The 24653-nt window shown below is 43.2% G+C and overlaps 1 protein-coding gene across 2 annotated transcripts in view; it reads right to left on the minus strand.

The window, feature by feature from the left end:
* Window positions 1-24653, minus strand: part of LOC114667663 (intercellular adhesion molecule 1-like) — an 82252-nt gene that overhangs the window by 42014 nt on the left and 15585 nt on the right. For both annotated transcript variants that reach the window (XM_051920677.1, XM_028823047.2), the window contains exons 4-5: window positions 23492-23656; window positions 17667-17828 (exon numbers count right to left, since the gene is read on the minus strand). In XM_051920677.1, the coding sequence (XP_051776637.1) occupies window positions 17667-17828; window positions 23492-23656 (327 nt within the window). The remainder of the gene's footprint in view (window positions 1-17666; window positions 17829-23491; window positions 23657-24653) is intronic.

Here is a 24653-nt window from a genome sequence, read left to right on the forward strand (position 1 = left end):
CAATATGTCTTTATAGTGCCTCACGGTGACTGTGGTTGCTCTTTTTTTTATCCTTAGCCAAGTCAGATTTCTTTCTTTGTAGTAATTCTTATATTTATTTTAAAATTGTCAAAGAGGTCCACAGTGCCCTCCCGAGTCCCGTGAACCTCCAAATCTGAGGGATGAGTGAGATGAGACGTCTGCTTATCTTCTATGCATTGGGAATGGGTCATTAGAACATCTCCTTAGTAGATGTCCAAAGGCACTTGGAGAAGGCTGGTACTGTTGGCGCCATGACCAAGTACTGAAGGTGGTTACCGACAGTGTGACCAGGGCAGATACCTCCATCCATTGATGAAGATGATCTCCTCCATCAGGGAGCAATGCTGCGGCCACAGCTCTTTTTAATATCCATAAATGATCTGACAGGAGTATCATCAATAAAGCTAATTAAGTTTGCAGATGATACCAAAAGAGGTGGAAAGGCAGATAATGGAGAATCAGCTAAATTGTTATAGAAAAACCACAGACAAGAGCAACTAGACTGACCCAGAGACGAGCTGTGAGGAGGAGACTGAAGGAGTTGAAACTTTTCAGTTCAAGCAAATGGAGATTAAGACTGGGAATGACTAAAGTGTTTAAAATTATGAAGGGAACTGGTACAGTGGATCGTTAACATAAATTCTTCAACAATTACACGGGGACACAGTTGGAAATTTGTTATCGTATACATGTTAGAAAGTTTTTCTCCATGCCAAAAAAAAAGCCATAGACACATGGAATAAATGACCAGGTAGTGGTGTGGAGAGTAGGACTTCTACATCTCGACTTGATGTAAAGTTGGATAATCTAGTTCAACAGGGTGGATGAGCTTGTTGGGCTGAATGGCCCGTACTCGTCACCATTTTTCTAATGTTGTAATATTCAAAGGCCAGGGGAAAACACCACTCTCAACCAAAATCGAGGGACTGCATTCCTCTCCATGGCATCTGACTAGCAGATCACAGCAGACCTGTGCAAGCAGTGAAAATCTGTAGACCAGATCACACAAACAGCTCATGGTCATGTTGTCAGAGGCCAACAAACAGTTGATCACACTGTGAACTCAAAGTACTCTGGGAAGAACTCATGGAAGAGAAGAAAGAAAGAAAGAAAGAAAGAAAGAAAGAAAGAAAGAAAGAAAGAAAGAAAGAAAGAAAGAAAGAAAGAAAGAAAGAAAGAAAGAAAGAAAGAAAGAAAGAACCAACCGAAAGCTCTTGGAGAAGTTCTAGATCACAGGGTGAATGACTTTCTGTGAGCTGACTGAAGTGTCAAGGCTTTACAGGGAATGGTCGCTCTACATTTTGCCTGAAGATAATGGGGGCTGCAAAGAGGAAGGCCATAAGAGTTGTGACAGAAGCCATGGAGAAAGCCACCAAGTGGCTATGAATCAAGCGAGTTGATCCGTGGGATGCAAGCTGGGAGGTGATCAACCCCACCTTGGTCACCTGGACAAGGATGTATGATGTTCAAAGACTTGAGGACCCCAGGAACATTTAAGGTGGATCTTAAAACCTGAACATATATTTAGATAGATAGATAGATAGATAGATAGATAGATAGATAGATAGATAGATAGATAGATAGATAGATAGATAGATACTTTATTAATCCCAAGGGGAAATTCACATACTCCAGCAGCAGCATACTAATAAAGAAAATATTAAATTATTTATATATTTATAATATTATTCTTTGTGCCTCTGTAAATAGGCAAATTTCCCTGTTGGGAAAAATAAACTGCTATCTATCTATCTATCTATCTATCTATCTATCTATCTATCATATAGTGTATTTCCTATCTATCTGTTATATAGTCAGTTACACAGTGCATTTCATATCTATATATCAGTTTTATAGTGCCTTTTATATCTATCATATAGTGACTTTCCTATATCTGTTATATTGTATCTTTCATATTCATCTCGATTCTATAGTGTCTTTCATATCTATATCTTAGCTCTATAGTGCCTTTCATATCTATCAGATAGTGCCTTGTCTATATCTCAGTGATACAGTTCCTTTCATATCTATCAGTTTTATAGTGCCTTTCATATCTATCTCGATTCTATAATGCCTTTCATATCTATCATATAATGCCTAGCCTGTATCTGTTATACAGTTCATTTCATATCTATCAGTTATACAGTTCATTTCATATCTATCTATCAGTGTGTGTTAGATAAACTGGAAGTTCTAAAGGTGTATGTGTATGGTGTCTTAAATGTGAGCGTCCACTGTGATGAGCAGGTACTCCTGCCACATGTCTGCTGTTACCAGACTGGATTCCGGGGCCTCAAAACCCTGACCCTGAAAGCAGGATGATGTGTTTGAAATCTGACTAGCACTGTAAAGCTGCTCCTGTGTGTGGATTCACCAACTCTGGCTCTTGACTCTTACTACAGTCCATCCATCCATCCATTTTCCAACCCACTGAATCCAAACACAGGGTCACAGGGGTCTGCTGGAGCCAATCCCAGCCAACACAGGGCAGGAACCAATCCCGGGCAGGGTGCCAACCCACCACAGTCTTACTACAGTCACGCGCTGAAATTATCCAACGTGTCTCTTTATGGAGAGTAGATTCAGGAAGGTGACTAACCATAGAGATTTCAAAACTGTGTGAAACGGAACAACTTTGACCCCTTATATCCCACTAGGTCAGGGGTCGCCAACTCCGGCCCTGGAGAACCACCATGGCTGCAGGTTTTCATTCTAACCCTTTTCTTAATCAGTGACCTGTTTTTGCTGGTAATGAACTTCTTTTGAACTAATTTTAATTGACTTGTTCTTGAAGACTCAGACCCCTTGTTTCTTTTTCCTTAATTAGCAGCCAAACAATAATGAGATACAAAATGAGCCAAAACAGGACCAGCAAACTGTGACCATCATACACTATCTGAAAATAAAGAAAGGTGAAGGTCTTAGGAATGCTGATCTGCTCAGGACCCCCAAAACATTTGAACAGGGCTGCTCTTAGAAAAGAGAAAATCCACAATTTCAGAAATGTCTGCTATTGCACAATGAGAGCAGCAACAAGCCATGGAATTAAAGAACGGGTTTAATTAATGACAAGAATCAGCGCCTAATTAAGCAGCTGGTTGGAGTGAAATTGGTTGGAGTTTGAGGCCCTGACTTAGTTGGTCTCCTGTTGGCTCACTCACTTCACATTTGATTTCTGTTTGGGTGCCATTTAAGAAAAGAAAAGGAGGCAATTTAGAGGAACGATGAAGAAATTCAGGGGAACAAATCTTAAAAAAGCAATTCAATTAAAATGAATTCACAAGAAGTTAATTAGCAGCACAAACAGGGCACTCATTAAAATAAAGGGTTAGAATGAAAACCTGCAGCCACGGTGGTCCTCCAGGACCGGACTTGGCGCCCCCTACACTGGGTGGTGAACCTTTTGGGTCGGTTGATTTGGCCTGCACAACTTCAAGTCCTGATTATTGTCACTGCTGTCACCTATTGGTTTACTCTTTTATCATTATGGTGTAATTTCCTATGCAAAATATGGTCACAAAATGGCCTAAAAATGAAGATTTTTTTCAGGCCTAGAAGACCAAACATTGGCGGGGGGATCCCCAAAAAACTCAACATCTTGCCTAATTAGACGAGTATATCATATGTGTGGCATTTCCTCATACCGGTGAGTTAGGAAGTGCCAGACAACAAACACTGAAGTGATTCTTACCAACACAGTAACAGTCGGCTCATCCATTTGCCTGCCATGTTGTATTTGAAGCAATTCAACACCCCCAGTTTTTATTTTTACTACACAAATTAATGTTAATTTTTAATCGATTTTTTTGTTTAGATTAGAAGTAACAGGAGGTCAATGTTGACTTTCTGTTCAAGCAGTGACAAGAAAACCCTGACCAGAGCAAAATGGGAAGGTGTGGTATCACGGATCATCACAAAAATTCCCTTAATGATGGACTGCAAGCTCAGCAAGAGCCCCCACAGAAGAGTGTGGGTGCGTATTGTTGTATTGTTGGAGGGGGACTACTCTGGTAAGTCAATATAAAAATGTCCTGGTCAGCACAATTACAAGGTCCCACTATGAGTTTACGTGATTTGCTCACCCAGGGTGGATCTGGCTGCCAGAAAGCCAAAGCATGTAGTCTCCTTTGACATCTTTGGTGGGACTGCTAGTCTCCAGCATGTGACCTTCAAGATCATCTTCTAAGATCTCAGTGATGACAGCAACGACAGCGCTGGTCACAGGCAGTCAGAAAATAGGAAGTGTGAAAGAAAGAAGGGCTCTTCTTCTGGGAAATCACACGGGCACCTCCTTTTCACACCAGTCCTGGAGAGGCCACTGGGTGTGTTTATTAAATTGTGGTTTATACAGTCACTTTTACCTTCCTCCTCCTTGGCGAGTGTGCTATGCGTGTTCATGAGTTGCCCAAAAAATATTTCATTTTATTGCTCAATTAGAAGGTTTATTTCCCTTTTTTTCTGTATGCCATTGTATGTGGCTGGCGCACGCACTAGATCTTCATATACAGTATAACTTGCTAAATTTTCTCTTTCCTAATTTTCAGCTCTCGTCCCTCCTTGTACAGAATCCACTTAATCCTCTTTTGGGAGCCCCATATCATCAGGGACCAAGCAGGGCACACTCACTCCAGAAGGAAGCTCCATCCATCATGTCGGACCACACACACACTGTCACCAACCATCTGAGCCCCCGCCATCCAACAAGTGACAGCAGAGCAATCTGTGCCACACACAATCTAGCCCAGCGCCATTCAAACACTGACTTGCATGCTGTTTTCTGCCTGACTCCATTATATGAGACCGTGAGAGTGGCTGTAGTTCGGCCTACATGTTGCCAAATTGTATTATCGTGGTAATCCCCTCTTCTTCAACTTGCTGACTGTCTCCACAGATACTTCAACTTACCAGGTTGGTCTACTCTCACACCTCAATCTGAACACACACACACACACACTATAGATATACACAGTCCCTGTATTGTATTGTAATATTGTACAATATTACATTGTATATATTGTATATATTATGTATAAATATTGTATCCATATAGTGCAATAACACAATCACTGTGAAATGATGTGCAATATTTTCTTTCATATTACATGTCACCCACTGACTGGCTTACATTAATATACAGTATATCTTTTGTATTTATTGTTTGTACTGTGCTGCCTTGTGCTGTCTTACGCTGTCTTACCTACTTTCTGTGTAAGAAGTGAAATGTTTGTAATGTCTATATGTTGTCTTATGTGCACTTGTCTTTATGTCTGCACATTGAGCCTGGAGAAACGCAATTTCGTTCAGCTGTGCATCCGTTGTTGTACTGTTGTATCGTGTGAATGACAATAAAGTTCACTTACTTACTTACTGACCACAAAAGTGTAGTACTGTATGAACGACACAAACACCACTCCCTAGCATTCCACACACACAAGTGCTGTATAAATGATGCACCACTCTGCAGCACTTAATGACACTTGCTTATCTTCAGTGTAAATAATGTACCATGTCTCGGATATATCTCAAAACTAAATATCACCTTTGGTCTCTAAGAATGGACTGCTGTCCTGTGCGACCATCCTGAGACTTCATGGGATCCCCTCAAAGTTGCTGGATATCATGCTTGGCCTGTACACTGGTACTGTGAGTGCTGTGCAGAGTGGAGGCAGGACCTCTGCATTCTTCCCAGTTGATTCTGGGGTTCATCAGGGGGTCTTGTTTTTACTCCTATGCTGTTCAATGCTTGTATGGACTGGGTGTTGGGCAGGGTTATGGGGTCCAGCGGCTGTGGAGCATCTGTTGGGGAAGAGTGATTCACTGATCTTGACTTTGCTGACGATGCTGTGATCTTCATAGAATCAATGGAGGCTCTGATCGGGACTTTCGAGAGAATGAGTGAGGGGTCTGAGTGTCTGAGCTTGTGAGGGTCCTGATAAAAACCAAAGATCAGGCCTTTAATGACCTCTTGGGCACGGCCATCAGCAGTGTGACTGCCTGTGGAGAGAGTGTTGACCTCATCGAGAGGTCTACTTACCTCAGCATTGACATTCATGTCTATGGTGACTCTTCCTATGAAGTCAGTAAGCGGACTAGGAGAGCATAGGGGGTCATGAGGTCACACTATGTGACAGATAGATAGATGTGAAAGGCACTATACAAGTGAGATAGATAGATAGATAGATAGATAGATAGATAGATAGATAGATAGATAGATAGATAGATAGATAGATAGATGTGAAAGGCACTATATAAGAGATAGATAGATAGATAGATAGATGTGAAAGGCACTATATAAGAGATAGATAGATGTGAAAGGCACTATATAAGAGATAGATAGATGTGAAAGGCACTATACAAGTGAGATAGATAGATAGATAGATAGATAGATAGATAGATAGATAGATAGATAGATAGATAGATAGATAGATAGATGTGAAAGGCACTATATAAGAGATAGATAGATAGATAGATAGATAGATAGATAGATAGATAGATAGATAGATGTGAAAGGCACTATATAAGAGATAGATAGATAGATAGATAGATAGATAGATAGATAGATAGATAGATAGATAGATAGATGTGAAAGGCACTATATAAGAGATAGATAGATGTGAAAGGCACTATACAAGATAGATAGATAGATAGATAGATAGATAGATAGATAGATAGATAGATAGATAGATAGATAGATGTGAAAGGCACTATATAAGAGATAGATAGATGTGAAAGGCACTATATAAGAGATAGATAGATGTGAAAGGCACTATACAAGTGAGATAGATAGATAGATAGATAGATAGATAGATAGATAGATAGATAGATAGATAGATAGATAGATAGATAGATAGATGTGAAAGGCACTATATAAGAGATAGATAGATAGATAGATAGATAGATAGATAGATAGATAGATAGATAGATAGATGTGAAAGGCACTATATAAGAGATAGATAGATGTGAAAGGCACTATACAAGTGAGATAGATAGATAGATAGATAGATAGATAGATAGATAGATAGATAGATAGATAGATAGATAGATAGATAGATAGATGTGAAAGGCACTATATAAGAGATAGATAGATGTGAAAGGCACTATACAAGTGAGATAGATAGATAGATAGATAGATAGATAGATAGATAGATAGATAGATAGATAGATAGATAGATAGATGTGAAAGGCACTATATAAGAGATAGATAGATAGATAGATAGATAGATAGATAGATAGATAGATAGATAGATAGATAGATAGATAGATAGATAGATAGATGTGAAAGGCACTATATAAGAGATAGATAGATGTGAAAGGCACTATACAAGTGATATAGATAGATAGATAGATAGATAGATGTGAAAGGCACTATATAAGAGATAGATAGATGTGAAAGGCACTATACAAGATAGATAGATAGATAGATAGATAGATAGATAGATAGATAGATAGATAGATAGATAGATAGATAGATAGATGTGAAAGGCACTATATAAGAGATAGATAGATGTGAAAGGCACTATATAAGAGATAGATAGATGTGAAAGGCACTATACAAGTGAGATAGATAGATAGATAGATAGATAGATAGATAGATAGATAGATAGATAGATAGATGTGAAAGGCACTATATAAGAGATAGATAGATAGATAGATAGATAGATAGATAGATAGATAGATAGATAGATAGATAGATAGATAGATAGATGTGAAAGGCACTATATAAGAGATAGATAGATGTGAAAGGCACTATACAAGTGAGATAGATAGATAGATAGATAGATAGATAGATAGATAGATAGATAGATAGATAGATGTGAAAGGCACTATATAAGAGATAGATAGATGTGAAAGGCACTATACAAGATAGATAGATAGATAGATAGATAGATAGATAGATAGATAGATAGATAGATAGATAGATGTGAAAGGCACTATATAAGAGATAGATAGATAGATAGATAGATAGATAGATAGATAGATAGATAGATAGATAGATAGATAGATAGATAGATGTGAAAGGCACTATATAAGAGATAGATAGATAGAGATAGATAGATAGATAGATAGATAGATGTGAAAGGCACTATATAAGAGATAGATAGATGTGAAAGGCACTATACAAGATAGATAGATAGATAGATAGATAGATAGATAGATAGATAGATAGATAGATGTGAATGGCACTATATAAGAGATAGATAGATAGATAGATAGATAGATAGATAGATAGATAGATAGATAGATAGATAGATAGATAGATGTGAAAGGCACTATATAAGAGATAGATAGATAGATAGATAGATAGATAGATAGATAGATAGATAGATAGATAGATAGATAGATAGATAGATAGGGTCCAGACATAAATGTGTATAATTTTTAACAACAAAGCAAAAAAATTTCCATCATCAGGTTCACTTCTGACTGTGTCAACTGTCACCAAGTTTAAGCAATGTGCACTGCAATGGACATAAAATGCAAAATTGGCAACATCTTTTATCCTGGCATGGGCACCTGAATGTACCCCCCACTCATAACTGCTGCTCCATCATATCCTTGACCTCCTAGGTTTTGTTTATAATCCAAACTATTCCTCTCCCCACAGCCAATAATTTTAGCACGTAATGCATCAGCATCCAACCTCTCTGCCTCTTGGCGCTCCAGGAGAGACGATACACACCAATGCAAATAATCAGACTGAGCCAAGTGTGACACCCCTGCCAAAAAGGTGAATAATAAATAAGACTCGATACACAGTTTCCTCAGCAGTGTCTGTATCACGTGTTTATTTACAATAAAACAACACACTCTACTGCCTATTTCATCCATCCATCCATTATCTAACCTGCTATATCTTAACTACAGGGGTCTGCTGGAGCCAATCCCAGCCAACACAGTGCTCAAGGCAGGAAACAAACCCCGGGCAGGGCGCCAGCCCACCGCAGTAAACTGCCTATTTTCTCTCTCTAAAGCTATTTACAGTCTTTATATGCATAACTTTCACCAGTTTATAAACATTAGTGCTTTTATTTTATCCTTCATCTCAAAATTTCTAGAAATTTGTTAGAACTACTTACAACTACTTGCGTCATATTATAATCATTCCACATGTCCTCTTATTTAACTCTTTCAGGCTTCTTTCCTATTTGACGGTATTTTGTATTAATATACATAACAAAGCCATAATAAGCATGTTAAGAAATGCTGTATATAGAAATCATACACAGAAACACACTCCCATTAAGATGCAGAAATACATAAACACAAACATGAGCATAAAGGAATACTAAGGGCATTATGTTATAATATTCTTAAATGCAGACTGTCACTTTTACTTTAGTTGACAATTTGTTCAGTTCTGCTGTTAAACGTTACAATATTACAACAGAAAATCTTTAAAACCAACCCACTGCTTTAATAACAGGCACGTCTCACATACCAACTGCAGTAACTTCATGCGCATTCTGGAAACTTCTACATTACCGACCGGCAGCGTTACAAACTCACCCAACAAACTTTCTCTTTCTTTCTTTCACAAAAATGGAAGTTAACAATCTTCCTATATTACATCTAAAAGTATGCCATGGCAAACATCACGCACACCTAATGCAGCGGGTTGTAAAAGCGGCAGAGGCCATTATTGGGACTGAACTGCCATCACTCGAACTCTTGTATAAGACTCGCTGTGTGAGAAGGGCCAGAAACATTCTCACAGACAAAACTCATTCTGGAAATTCTTTGTTGGATCTCCTCCTGTCAGGCAGACGCTTTAGGTCAATCTGTGTACGCACAAACAGACTAAAAAATAGCTTTTTTAACTCTGAATCTCCTCAGTCTGAGATCATTTTTAATTGAACATTTGCAATAAGCTATATTGGTAATATCCATCCATCCATCCACCCATTTTCCAACCCGTTGAATCCGAACACAGGGTCACGGGGGTCTGCTGGAGCCAATCCCAGCCAACACAGGGCACAAGGCAGGAACAAACCCCGGGCAGGGCGCCAGCCCACCACAGCAATATAGAATATGTAATGTACTATTCATTAACAGGTGCAATAACAATTTATGCTGCTGTACTTTGAGCAATAATAATAATTTGCTCTGGTTACTTTATCACTTAACACTGTATACGACATATTTGAAATTATTTGACATTTCTTTAAATGCACCTTGGCGCTGTCACAAAAAGTAATTTCATTGTGTTACACAATGAACTTCAACATCTTGACACCAATAACAACAAATGCGTACAAAATGCAGTGTGTAATGACAAGTACAGTATTTTTAAGTATTAGGATAAAATGGATGTCTCAAACCATGCGCGTAATGCAGAAGATTTAATGCAGAAACTGGAGTTCCCTGTGTTTATATACAGACATTAGGACAATGTAACAACATTGGAAAACCCATAAGTGTGACATCTTAAATGTATTCCTTATCATGAATCCTTTTGGGATAAGATTTTCCTTTTTGCATTTCGTTAAGAAAAAAATGTCGCTGTCCATGTGTGCCAGTTTCGTCTAACTGGTTTTCAGTTCAATGCAGTAGCAGTACATTTTGGTGTCTTGTACGTCTGTAGTACTAGGGTGTTGTACTGTGTTAGCCATTATGAATGTAGTGAGAACTCAAGAAAAGTGACACCTTTTTACTGGTTTACACATCTTGTTACCTGTCCTAGTGTGTATATAAACACAGGGAGCTCCAGTCTCTGTATGACATCTCGCCTGAAAAAGGAGCCTGAGTTGCCTCAAAAGCCTGCATATTGTAATCTTTTTAGTTAGCCAATAAAAGGGGGCATTTTGCTTGATTTCTCACTGCATCCATAATGGCTAACACGGTACAACACCCTAGTAACAACATTTAGAAATTTGATATCAGGCTTAGGGCGGCACGGTGGCGCAGTGGGTAGCGCTGCTGCCTCGCAGTTGGGTGACCTGGGGACCCGGGTTCGATTCCTGGGTCCTCCCTGCGTGGAGTTTGCATGTTCTCCCCGTGTCTGTGTGGGTTTCCTCCCACAGTCCAAAGACATGCAGGTTAGGTGGATTGGCGATTCTAAATTGGCCCTAGTGTGTGCTTGGTGTGTGGGTGTGTTTGTGTGTGTCCTGCGGTGGGTTGGCACCCTGCCCAGGATTGGTTCCTGCCTTGTGCCCTGTGTTGGCTGGGATTGGCTCCAGCAGACCCCCGTGACCCTGTGTTCGGATTCAGCGGGTTGGAAAATGGATGGATATCAGGCTTATAAAATTTGATATCACATTTTTTAAATTTGAAATGATAGCTTAAATGCTAATATACTGTATATGCACTCTCACTTCATATTTTGTCATTTTGATATCATGTTTATGAAATTTGATATCAGGCTTAAAAAATTTGATATCACACTTTTAAAATATGATAGTGAGCTTTTGAAATTAAAATTTAATATTCAGTTTTTCAAATTTGACATTGCTCTTTTGAAATTTGATATCAAATTAGGTATAGACCCTCTCCCAGGCCCTTCTCAGCATCCCGGCTGGGCATAGCCCCCAGCCGCCTGCCACAATATATATATATATATATATATATATATATATACTGTGGCAAGCGGCTGGGGGTGATGCCCGGAAGGAGTGGAAGAGAGACTACGCCTCCTCCGGACCACAAGAGGGCAGCCACCCTGGATGGTATGGGGACCATGGAAACAGAGCTTGGAAGCTCAACCCTGTAGGGGCCTGTGGTCACCACCAGGGGGCAACCAGATACCTAGGGAGCCCTGGCCCTTAGCACTTCCGCCACACCCGGAAGTGCTGGGGTGAAGAAGACCAGGGACACCCGGAGTGCTTCCGGGTGCACAGCCAGCACTTCCACCACACCGGGGAGTGCCACACCTGGGAGGCACCTGGAGCACATCTGGGTGGATATAAAAGGGGCTGCCTCCCTCCATTCGAGGACTGGAGTCAGGAGTGGAGAAAGACGGAGTCTTGGAGGACAGGAGTGGAGGCGGACCTGAGGAAGGCAGAGTGAAGGAAGGCCTGGACTTTGGGGAAGTACTGGGGTTGTGTGATAGATAGATAGATAGATAGATAGATAGATAGATAGATAGATAGATAGATAGATAGATAGATAGATAGATAGATAGATAGATAGATAGATAGATAGATAGATAGATAGATAGATATGAAAGGCACTATATAAGATAGATAGATAGATAGATAGATAGATAGATAGATAGATAGATAGATAGATAGATAGATAGATAGATAGATAGATATGAAAGGCACTATATAAGATAGATAGATAGATAGATAGATAGATAGATAGATAGATAGATAGATAGATAGATAGATAGATAGATATGAAAGGCACTATATAAGATAGATAGATAGATAGATAGATAGATAGATAGATAGATAGATACTTTATTAATCTCAAGGGGAAATTCACAAGTTCACAATATATATATATATATATATATATATAGAGAGAGAGAGAGAGAAAGAGAGAGAGAGAGAGAGAGAGAGAGAGTGATGGTGATTTTTCCCTTGATTTTGTATTTCTACAGTCTGAGTACTGGCAGCAGTAGCGACACATTTGCAGGCAATGGGGTGTAGGGGTTAAAAATCTGGATTTCAAACCTCCAGGTGTGAAGTGTGACAATGTGTGACCCTGAACAAGTCACTTCACCTGCCTGAGCTCCAATTGGAAAAACAAAAGAAATGGAAATCGATTGTTTTAGGAAGTTGTTCTTCACACAGAGAACCACAGACCCATGGAACAAGTGACCAAGTAGGATGAAAGACTTGGGGACCTTCAAAGTTCGATGTTATTTTGGAAGAATTAAGTGGACAGGACCGGCGAGCTTTGTGGGGCTGAATGGCCTGCTCTCTTCCCAGATGCATCTAAAAAGCTGTAAGATGCCTCGGATTAAAGGCATTAGATGTAAATTTAAATATCTGGCCTCCCCAAAGACAAATAAGCTCATATAGCACCTTTCAATAGGCAATACTGCCTCAATTGCCCTTTTTTATTTTTTTTTAATCAGTTTCAGATTAATAAAGTGTTAACGAAAGGACAAACAATTAATTTTTGGTAACATCTTTCCATGGTGGATATTCAGGCCAAAACAACAAAAGAAAAGAATTTTGATTTTTTTTTTCTTATTTCTACAATGTGGTCATTTGTGGGTGAAATTTCTAACTCAGGGTCAGGACAGATCAACATGCAGGTTTTATCCCTGCACAAGGACTGGCACCCTGCCCGGGGGTCGATTCCTTCCTTGTGCTTAAACTCTGCCAAAAATAGGCGGAGAATTGCATTGATAGAAACAGCACAACAATTTCTAAAACATGCAGGTTAGGTGGACTGGTGATGCTCAGTTGGCCCCCTGAGGTTTTTCGTGTGCTCACCCTGTCCCGATGCATGCTGGGACAGGCTCCAGCTATGCCCCCCCGTAAACCCTGCCCTGGATGTGAGGGTTTAGAAGAGTAAATGGATGGAAGGATGGATGTCCACTGGTGGGTGAAGTGACTAAATGAGGGTCAGATAATGAACAAGTCAGTCAGTCAGTCAGTCAGTCAGTCATTATCCAACCCGCTATATCCTAACACAGGGTCACGGGGGTCTGCTGGAGCCAATCACAGCCAACACAGGGTGCAAGGCAGGAACAAATCCCCAGGCAGGGCTCCTAAACCTCAAAGTGCTACATAAAAATAATTTAAACAAAGACACAACAAGATAAAAAACAAAGTTTAAACAATAATTAGAGGCAATTCTGTTAATATGCTTTCCTAAATAGAAAAGTCCATCCATCCATCTATTCTCCAACCCACTGAATCTTAACTACAGGGTCACGGGGGTCTGCTGCCAGCACAGGGCGCAAGGAAGGAACAAATCCTTGGGCAGCCCACCGCAGTAATCAACAAGTAATTCAAGTATATTTCATATAGCGCCTTTCAACAGTGGCAGCTGTGCCCATATGCTTTATAGTTATAACTTAGTGTGATTGTCCAGGTTGGCTCTACACTCCACAGTTACATCCGGGAGCCCCTTAAAATCAGAAACCACCGATAACGTACCCGAGGATGAGCCAGGCAAATGAGGACACACACACAGACAATCAGCAAAGGGTTGAAAGTGTTTTATATGCAAAAAATAAATAAAGTGTCCCAAAGTGTAGTGCATTCCAAGAGGCAATAAACAATCCAATAAAAATCAGGTGGTTACAAAATGGACGCTAAAATGCGCAAATAAATAAAATAAAGGAAACCGTTCAAAAAAAACACTCCATCCTGGGTGCCTCCTTCTTAAAAAAGTCAACATTTCCTCTGCTTACCCCCCAAGATTTTTGTGAATTTCCCCCTGGGATTATTTATCTATCTATCTATCTAAGACGGGATACTGCAGCCAGAGGAGACAGCCTTCTGATGGGCACCGCCAACCTTTTAACGGCAGTGCAGGGCAGGGCGCCACACCACACCACACCTCACTCCTCCGACTCCCGCTGCCACTCCCTGAGAGACCCCCTAAGCAACAGATCACTCCGTGTTCTTCGAGATGCTCAGCCGAGGTCACCCAGAGACCGGCCATACTCTCCTCCTCAGGACTTTCTACCCGGCTGCCCGTCTCCTTTCTACCACACGTTGGCGTCTCCCGATCCTGCCGCCTCCGCCTCCTTTCTCTCTTTTTCTTCTTCTTCTCCCCTGCAGACTCCCATGACTTGCATGGCCCCGATGAGATGCAGGTGGAATGTGCGAGGAGTGAATGAAGCACTCAAATGACCCGCTCGCATTTGTACGTGAATATGAGATCCAGCAGGCACCCCAATCGACCTCGGAGTGCACATGTGCACCCAGAGACGCCGGTTATTTATTTAAAAGTTGGAACTCCACCAAGCTCTCCCATCACCCTCAATCACGTTAACAGATTAACTCACAGTCACGTCAGGATATGAAAAGCTTATTGAATTTCCCCTTGGGATTAATAAAATATCTATTGTAACAGTAGGGGGCGCTAGTGATCCCTTGAACCCTCAGGTACCTCGCCAAACACCAGGTAAAAGTATAATACTTGTATTTATTATAATATTGTGCACTAACCACCCTCCACTCCACACTACACATACAAGAAATCAATAATCACCAATACAATTCTCAATCCTCCTCTCCCAGACGCTTAGCCACCCTTCCTCCCAGCTCAGCTCAGTGTCTGGGCTTTCCCACAGTCCTTTTATATCCCCTGACCCGGAAGTGATTCCAACCCTGCAGTCCATGATTCGCTATCCCTTCCGGGTCAGATTAAAAGTCCTTTTCTTCATCCCGGAAGCACATCTTTCCTTCTGGCTATCACTTCCGGGTTATAGGGTCACGTATAAGTCCTTGAGCCTCCCTGCAGCATCCTCTGGTGGGTCCCACGGGTTGGGAATAAAAACTCCATTGTCCATGATTCCCTGCTGGTCTTCGGGGCACTCCCATGCTACAGGGAGGGCTCCATCTAGCGGCCTGGGGGTATTGGCCGGGATGAACAGCCGGTCATCTCCCACACTATCTATCTATTGTAGAAAGGGCGCTATATAGACGCCTGACCCGGCACAGAGGCACGTATAAAACACAAGAACTTTTTATTTTTCTTTCACATCTTCCCCGTGACTCACAGGCAATACACAGTCCCACAAGCACTCTTTTCCACACCAACAATTCCTTCTCTACTCTCCCACCACTCACTCCTCCGCAAGCGTAGTCCTCCTCCTCCTGACCCTGGATTCTCAAGTGGTGGTGGCCAGGCCCGGCCTTAGGCATAGGCGAAGTAGGCGACCGCCTAGGGCCCCGGCGTCCAGGGGGCCCCCGGCCCGCCCCTCCCCTCATTTCGCAGAGCTTCCAGGGGGGCTCCTGAACCCCCCTTTCGCCTAGGGCCCCATAATACCTAAGACCGGGCCTGTGGTGGCTGGCCCTTTTTATACCCCACCCGAAAGCATTCCAGGTGCTTGACCACCTGGTCCTACTTGCATTTCCAGGTGGGGCTGAAGATTCGGCCAGCCGGGCTGCAGACTCCATGCAGCTCCCCCTAGCAGCCATCCGAGCCCCCAATCAGACTGTGGAGGACTCCATTTCCCATGGAGCCATGCGCTGGGCTGGGGGATCATCGTCCGCCAGGGAGACTGCCACCAAGCGTCCCGGGGGAGGTATTGAGCTGCTCATGGTGGCTCCCCTGGAACAGATGCAGCAGGGGCGTACCCGGCCGGGCATGGGACCCGGCTGTCCTTCACACTATCTATCTATTTGATTTTGCAGCACCGGACACGATCTCACGGTACTTTATAAGGTCAGCACCACCATTTAACGCTGCGTTCAGCCAGTCCATCAGTCCATGGCGGACACTCGCCCGTCTCATTCCACCGAGCCACATGGCATCCTGATATTTTTTCTTAAATTCACTGCTAATGGATCAAAGCCCATCTTCTACGCCCATGTTTGTTGGATTCTTTTCAACTATCACAACTAAAAAAAAAAATGTTATCTGCGTAACCGTCAGGAAACACCGACCTTCTGCGGCTCCAATTCTAAATTTAAGAAGCTTACGCCAGAGAAGAAAAACAGCCGTTGGCCGCACCTATGAGAATATTTCCTGTTGCTGAATCACATGCTGTATTTTGTGTTTTTTTTTTTGTTATTTTTTATTTTTTTTTTTATTTGTTTCCATTCAGGTCTCTCTAAGATAAAGAAAGTAACGTTGTCACAGTGAGGAAATGGGACAAAACGCTGAACTGCGACTTAGCAGCACATGTTAAAGAGGAGCTGGGCTGTTCCCTTTAGACCGGTCTAAATAAATATACGAACAAATTTAAATTCAACATTTTAAAAAAATGGCTATCACAATTTAATCCAAAAATAATCCCAGCTGTTTATTACCTAAATGGACCCGATCAGCATCACTCTCTAAGCAGGGAGTCACAGCCACTGCTCCGTTCGTCCAGCCACCTTAAGCTTCCTTCAACTGTAACCTTTGTTCTCATTTTACCACAGAAAGACAAGTGAGAGATGGAAAATGACATCTTACTTGATATCCGAGCGATCAGAAGCGGAGAAACGGCAAACATCCAAATCGTCAGGTCCATGGCTTTTGGGTGAAATCACCAGGGGGGATGGAGAACGAGGTGGCAGCAGCAGAGGGGCCGTGAAGAGCGCAAGTTTAAACTGAACGGAAAAGCAACTGAGACCAAACTTCACCAACGCTGTGACTTAATTCATCAGCACATGGGAAATGTTGCATTATGGTGACACCTCTTCCTGTCTGATGAGCAGCATAGACAGCTTCGTGCCTTTGATTGGTGTGTGTGTGTGTAAACACCTTCAGCTCATTCACTATTTCTGCTTGTCAGCTTCTACAGCGGAAAACGGTCTGCACTGGACTTCAGTGCTAACAAGGGTGGGAGAGAACACCCATCCATCCATCCATTATCCAACATGCTATATCCTAACACAAGGTCACAGGGGTCTGCTGGAGCCAATCCCAGCCAGCACAACATATCCCCGGGCAGGGCGCCAGCCCACCGCAGGACACACACACACACACACACACCAAGCACACACTACGGACACAAAGTACCATTTTAACATATAATAAAAGCAAAACATTACATTTCTGGAAGAAAGCCGACAGTGGAGAAGTACCTTGAATGGTCCGGTCCTGTTGCTCAACTCGGTCACACACAGTTCTTGTCAGGCTTTCCACAATGGTGCTCAGCATTTTAAAATCAGGTATGTTGTACACGTGGGACTGGGGAGGGTCAGAGGCGATCACATTTAGTTCATTTTCATCTGCATTTTTCACACCTTTAGGTGAAACAAACATATCAAAATGATTTATGATAAATAGATTAATTACACACCTTTTCCATCAACAGTAGATAGTCTTGTTGACCACTATAACTTCATTCAGCATTAAGCTCCTTTAAAACATGAGGAGGTTTCCTTTAAGCGTTCAGCTCCTTGGTATAATTCAGAATTACGATCTATGAAAGCAGCTGGCCGACGCCTTGAGAGAATGTCACGTAAGACTGGCCTCACCGTGCACATCCAGGCCTTCTCTGACCACCAAAGAGTTTACAGAGAAGCACTAACTTCTGCCAAGAACACCCATTACGGCAGAATAATAGAAAGTGGCCACGATAACCCAAGGGTTCTGTTCTCTGTAGTTAATAAACTACTCGAACCCACATCTGGCCCAACTACCTCTTCTACTGAAGTCTGTGAGGAATTCCTCCACTTTTTCCGTAACAAAATTAATGATCTAAATAATTCAACTAACATAAATCCATCATCTGTTAATATCTCTCTCTGTTCTCCCACTCCATCCAGCTCCTTCTCTAAGTTCTCACCAGTCACATCTGTGTTTGTTACTGACCTGCTTTGTAAGATGAGGCTGACTACTTGTGTACTGGACCCCATCCATCCATCCATCCATTTTCCAACCCGCTGAATCCGAACACAGGGTCACGGGGGTCTGCTGGAGCCAATCCCAGCCAACACAGGGCACAAGGCAGGAACCAATCCCGGGCAGGGTGCCAACCCACCGCAGGACACACACAAACACACCCACACACCAAGCACACACTAGGGCCAATTGAGAATCGCCAATCCACCTAACCTGCATGTCTTTGGACTGTGGGAGGAAACCAGAGCGCCCGGAGGAAACCCACGCAGACACGGGGAGAAAATGCAAACTCCACGCAGGGAGGACCCGGGAAGCGAACCCCGGTCCCCAGGTCTCCCAACTGCAAGGAAGCAGCGCTACCCACTGCGTCACCGTGCCGCCCGGACCCCATCCCCTCCACACTATTTAAATCCTGCCTTCATGCCATAATCCCGACTGTTACAACAATAATAAACTCATCCCTCGACACCGGCTCTGTGCCGCTCACTTTTAAAATCGCTTCTGTAACCCCCATGCTAAAAAAGTTTGGTCTTGATGCTGGCAATCTTAACAATTTCCGGCCTATCTCCCACTTACCTTTTCTGTCAAAAGTTCTTGAGTGTTGTGATATTTGCCTGGACACCATCAGTCGGAGACCACATCTTTATCCAAATAATGTTTTATTTTTCTTCTCCACACAACACAAACTCGGTCCCGCACAACAACGCTGTACCTTCAGCTCCAGTCACCTTTTTCCTGGGCCTTCTCTCTCCTCGTCCCTGGGCCACCTGTCCTCTCTCTCTCCAGGAGCTTCGTCCTGCTCCTGCTCTCGACTCCAGCTCAATGACAGGAGGGAGGCGGCCCCCTTTATCCTCACCCGGATGAGCTCCAGGTGCTCTACCTGACGTCACATCCTGGTGTGGCGGAGGCATCAGGAGAGCACCCGGAAGCACTCCGGGTGACCCTGGAAGGATCATCCTCCATGGGTGTGGCAGAAGTGAATAAGTCCCGGGCTCCATTCGGCTCTGGGCGCCCCCTGGCGGTGACCAGAGGCCCCAACGCTCTTGAGCCTCCCTGCTCCTCTTCCGTGGGCCTCTTCTACTCCAGGGTGGTTGCCCCCTTGTGGCCCAGAGGATAAATATGCCACGATCCAGTCCTTCCAGGCGTCCCGGCTGAGTCTGACCCCCAGCCGCGTACCACAGTGTGTTGTAGCTTCCCAACTCACCAACTACTTAACATTAGTGATGGGTCGTTCTTGAACGATTCGTTCATTTTGAACGAATCTTTAATGTGACTCGAGAAGAACGAGTCGTCTCGTTGGAGTGATTCGTTCAGTCGTGCATGCGCATTTGCGCAACTTTCTATAGTTTTTTCGAGTCTTTGGGTTTTTCGAGTCGTTCGTTCATCACGTGACAGCCCCATAAGCTTAACCAACTCAGTCTGAGCCGGAAAGAGAATTGATTAGTTCATCTCTCGAGTCTTTGGGTTTGAGTCGTTCGTTCATCACGTGACAGCCCCATAAGCTTAACCTATGCAGTCTGAGCCGGAAAGAGAATTGATTAGTTCATTCCTCGAGTCTTTCGAGTCGTTCGTTCTTTTGTCACATGACCACTTACCGGCTCAGTAGTAGCGAATCATAGACTAAAGACCCAGGTAAACAATGAATTAATATTTTCTGTTTCTTATAGCATTATAGTTTTGTCTTGTTTGTAGTGTGATCAACATTTGTGTAAGCAGTAGATGTGTTAGGGAGGTAACAGGTAACATTTTAATTATATTTTGCTAAAATGAACGAAATGACTCGAAAAAGGATTCGTTCATTTTGCTGAACGAGACTCAAAGGTCCGAGTCGGTAAAATGATCCGAACTTCCCATCACTACTTAACATCTAATAATTTGATGGAACCCTTTCAGTCGGGTTTCAGGGCACAGCACACTGGTGAAACTGCTCTGCTACGGGTAACCAATGATTTGCTTATGGCAGCAGACTCTGGACAAACCAGTATATTAATTCTGTTAGACCTCAGTGCAGCATTTGACACTCAGGTCAGACATGACATCCTACTGTCCAGAATGGAGGACATGCTGGGCATCTCTGGCACTGCCCTCCAGTGGTTCAAGTCCTATCTAACTGATAGGCAAGAGTTTGTTAGTGTTGGCAGCAGCAGGTCCAGCTCCGCGCCAGCCACACAAGGAGCTCCTCAAGGCTCTGTCCTCGACCCTCTTCTCTATTTATATGCTTCCACTTGGCCATATTATCCGTAGCTATGGACTGGGTTATCATTTTTATACAGATGATACTCAACTCTACTTCAATGTTAAAAGTGGAACTTCATCAGAGCTTTCTCAGCTCACAACCTGCTTCAGTGAAATTAAAACCTGGATGGAGCAGAACTCTTTAAAATTAAATGGCAACAAAACTGAACTCCTGCAAATTGGGACTAAAGTGCAACTTGATAAAATGAGCTCCTTCCCAGTCCATCTTGGCGGTGATCCCATCAGACCTGCCTCTACTGCAAAGAAACTTGGTGTCATTTTTGATTCCTCCCTCTCTTATTCCGCCCACATAAATCACATTAAGAAACTTTCTTACTTTCATCTCCGTCACATATCCCGTGTTCGCTCCTTCCTCTCCTTTTCTAACGCTGAGATGCATGTCCCTGCTTTTATCACATTCCGCGACGATTATTGTAACTCCCTCCTGGCAGGTGCTCCTTCTAATCTTATATCACAGATCCAGCTTATTCAAAACTCAGCTGTAAGAGTCCTGACACGGACCAGCAGCAGCGAGCACATCACAGCCATCCTGCTCCGTCTTCACTGGCTCCCTGTGTCTTACAGAATTGAATATAAAATCCTACTAATAACTTACAAAGCCTTAAATAACCTCGCACCAAACTACATCAGTGACCTCCTCCATCACTATGTGCCGGCCTGCCCACTAAGGTCCTCTGATTCTGGTAATCTTGTTGTGCCCCACACTACTCTACACTCCATGGGTGACAGGGCCTTCAGCTGTATAGCGCCCAGACTCTGGAATGACCTACCAAAATTAATCAGGTCAGCTGACTCCATGAATTCTTTTAAAAAAACAACTCAAAACTCATCTGTTCATGAAGGCTTTTAGCTCTACTTGACTTTATTACCCTTCTCTCAGTTTACCTCCATGTCAAGACACTCATGTAACCTGTATGTGTGTGTGTGTGTGAGACCATCAATTATGTTGTCTGTTAGGCTTTTTCTCTGAATTTACTATATTTATTTATTTGGTTTAGTACAATGCTATATACTGTATGTGACGATGCAGGTCCACTCCACGCTCCCAACGTCCTTACGGGGAGCCCTGAACCCAACGCCATCGGTAATGTCACCGAGATGAGCCGATATACGAGGACAATTCTCTAATGAAGCCAGGGGATATTTCCAAAAAGTTACAAAGTGCTTTTATTAAAAACAATAATCACAGTGTCCAAAAAAAAAAGTGCATCAGGTTCAATAAATAAATCATAAAAACCAAGTGTTCAGTGGGGATAAAAAAACCCCATAAATAAATCCTTTAAAATCCGAGGTTAAAAAATGCAGAAGTTAAAATGCAGTCTCTCTCTCTCTCATTCTCCCCGGCTCACCCATTGCTCTCGCAGCCGGCGGAGACCTAAAAGCCACGAGCTCCTTTCGGCCGACCTCCGTCTTAGGTGCCTGCATGCACCGGTGCCAGACCATCTGAGGTCGGCTCTCCTTCGCGCTCCCGTAGTTGCTACTCGGATCCCTCGGGAGGACACCTGCCTTGCTCAACCTACTCACTCGAACGTTCAGTGGGGTAGACTAGCCCCTAGAACGGCACAACCAAACGCTCCTACGCGGCGCCCCGGCTCGTGCTGTCTCCTGCTTCTAGGTGGCCAGATCATCCTGCTTAGACTGCTCTTTCCCGTCCTTTAACCTCGTTTCTCGCTCTTCCTCCTCTCCTCTCCTCTATCCATCTATATCACCCCCTTTCCTGATGTCGACCCGTATATATAGCCCAGTCTCCCTGTGCCTCTGTGGCCGCAGCGCCTTAATCACACGCCGCAGGAAGCCAGTGAAGCAATTGAGAACAAACGCACCCACACGCGCAGGTGCGACTCGCTCCAACCACCTCATTAACTCCCCATGGTCAGGCACGGCCTTAGGCATAGGCGAAGTAGGTGACCGCCTAGGGCCCCGGATCGACGGTGGCCAGGCCTCCGGCACGCCCCTCCCCTCGCAATGCATTCCAAAAGTTTCAAATACTGTATCCCAAAAAATAAAAAAAGTCAAAAAAACTAAAAAAAGAAAAAATACAAAAAAACTAAGCTGGGCTTAGCTACATACCGCCACGTGGTGCCCAGTGGAAACAGTTCAAACTGGCTAAATTGTAGCAGCTAACTACTCCGGGCGAAAAAGGGACGCAGGGTGATGACCTCGTAACGTTACAAGAAAACGTCTCCTTGGTCTAATTTTCACGCATTTCGCAGAGCTTCCAGAGGGGCTCTGCCCCTCTCAGGGGCCCCTGGACCCCCCTTTCGCCTATGGCCCCATAATACCTAAGACCGGGCCTGCCGCGGTCGTGCAATCGCACCCACAGAACTGTTGCTGGAGCCAATCCCAGCCAACACAGGACACAAGGCAGGAACCAATCCCGGGCAGGGTGCCAACCCACCGCAGGAATTTTTGTATACTTTCACTTCATTTATACTTGAAAAGATTTCTCTTTACTTTTTCTAACTGCAAAGTCTTTGACCAGATGCCCAAAACTAATCTCAGGTAACACATCTGCTTCTATACTTAGCAGAGACCTTAAGACGTCCAGCCTGCCCCTATTATTATTATTATTGTATTATTATTTTTTGTTATTGTGTATAAATGTATGTCATTTTTTTATTTAATGTGGGAGCCCCTTTTTGTGACTCCTGCTTCAGCTGCACCTTTCTGCACTTTAGCACCATATGTCTGTGGTGCCCCCCCATTCCCTTTGATGCCCTCAGCATGTGCCCATTTTACTTAACGGTTAATCCAGCCCTGATCACAAGCATGCCGGTACTTGCTACACGGATAAATTCAAACTTACCAATAGCAAACATTTCAACTCCTGCGTCTCGAAGACGTCTTGCTGGTAGAAGGACATCATCTTCAGACACGCCATCCGTAATGAAGATGCCAACCTTGGGTACGGCCGGCCGAGCGCCGGATTCTACCGTGAAGCATTTTTCCAAAATGTAAGTTAATGCCAGACCTACAAGGGAAGAGATTTTAATTGGAACCTGTGATGGACGGCCGGAACGCCCCCTTTAACAGAAGGTCCTGGGGAGAGACTATGTTCAAAGCATTATCTTCCACAGAACACTAGAGGGCAGCCCCCCTGGCCATGGGTTTGGAGCTTGGGGGCTCACAGCCGGTATCCGTCAATAAGGGCGCGCACATAAAAGCGACCTTCAAAAGGGCGACCTCAATTGGGCGCGGCGAATAAATGCGCGCGCAAATAAAGGAGCGCTTCAAAAGGGTGACGTCAATTGGGCGCAGCGAATAAAGGCAAACGCAACAAAATTACAGAAAATTTATTAGATAAAGGCAATGATTGAACGCATAAAAAGGTGAAAGCAAGAATATTAAAACATCCAATTAATTAATGCATGAACTTCTAACGAACTACTTTTAACGAACTATTTCTAAAGCTCTCTATATTTCGTTGTTTTCAGAATTACAGAAAATTAGATTAAGGCAATGACTGAATGTATAAAAAAGGTGAAAGCAAGTTACACTTGAAGCTGTATAGATTATGTGCAATGCCACGTAGATATTCGAGATGCGGTCTATTAGCATAATCAAGGACAATTAATTTAATTCGCTCCGAAGGTCATCCTTTTGAAGCTCGCCTTTATTTACGCGCGCCTTTATTCGGCGCCCAATTGAGGTCGCCCTTTTGAAGGTCGCCTTTTTGTGCGCGCCCTTATTGAATAGAACCCTCACAGCTAACACCAGAGGGCGCTTGGACGTTGTCTGAGCCTGACCACACCAGGAGGTCCTGCTGCCAAGCAGTCAATGAGCCTTGTAAAAGGAGTCCGCAGCCACTACACCGGGAGCCCAAGTCGGGTGGGAGAGGACAAATCTTGTTGGAGGAAAAGTGGCAGCGAGAAAAGGGCAAAGAGAGAAGGGTACGTGTGCTTCATGTACCGGAGAACTGTGCTGTAAAGGTGGGAGGCAGGGGGAAGCTGCTCCCACGTGGAGAAATA

The sequence above is a fragment of the Erpetoichthys calabaricus genome, chromosome 17 (assembly GCF_900747795.2).
Source record: "Erpetoichthys calabaricus chromosome 17, fErpCal1.3, whole genome shotgun sequence".
Classification (NCBI taxonomy): Eukaryota; Metazoa; Chordata; class Cladistia; order Polypteriformes; family Polypteridae; genus Erpetoichthys; species Erpetoichthys calabaricus.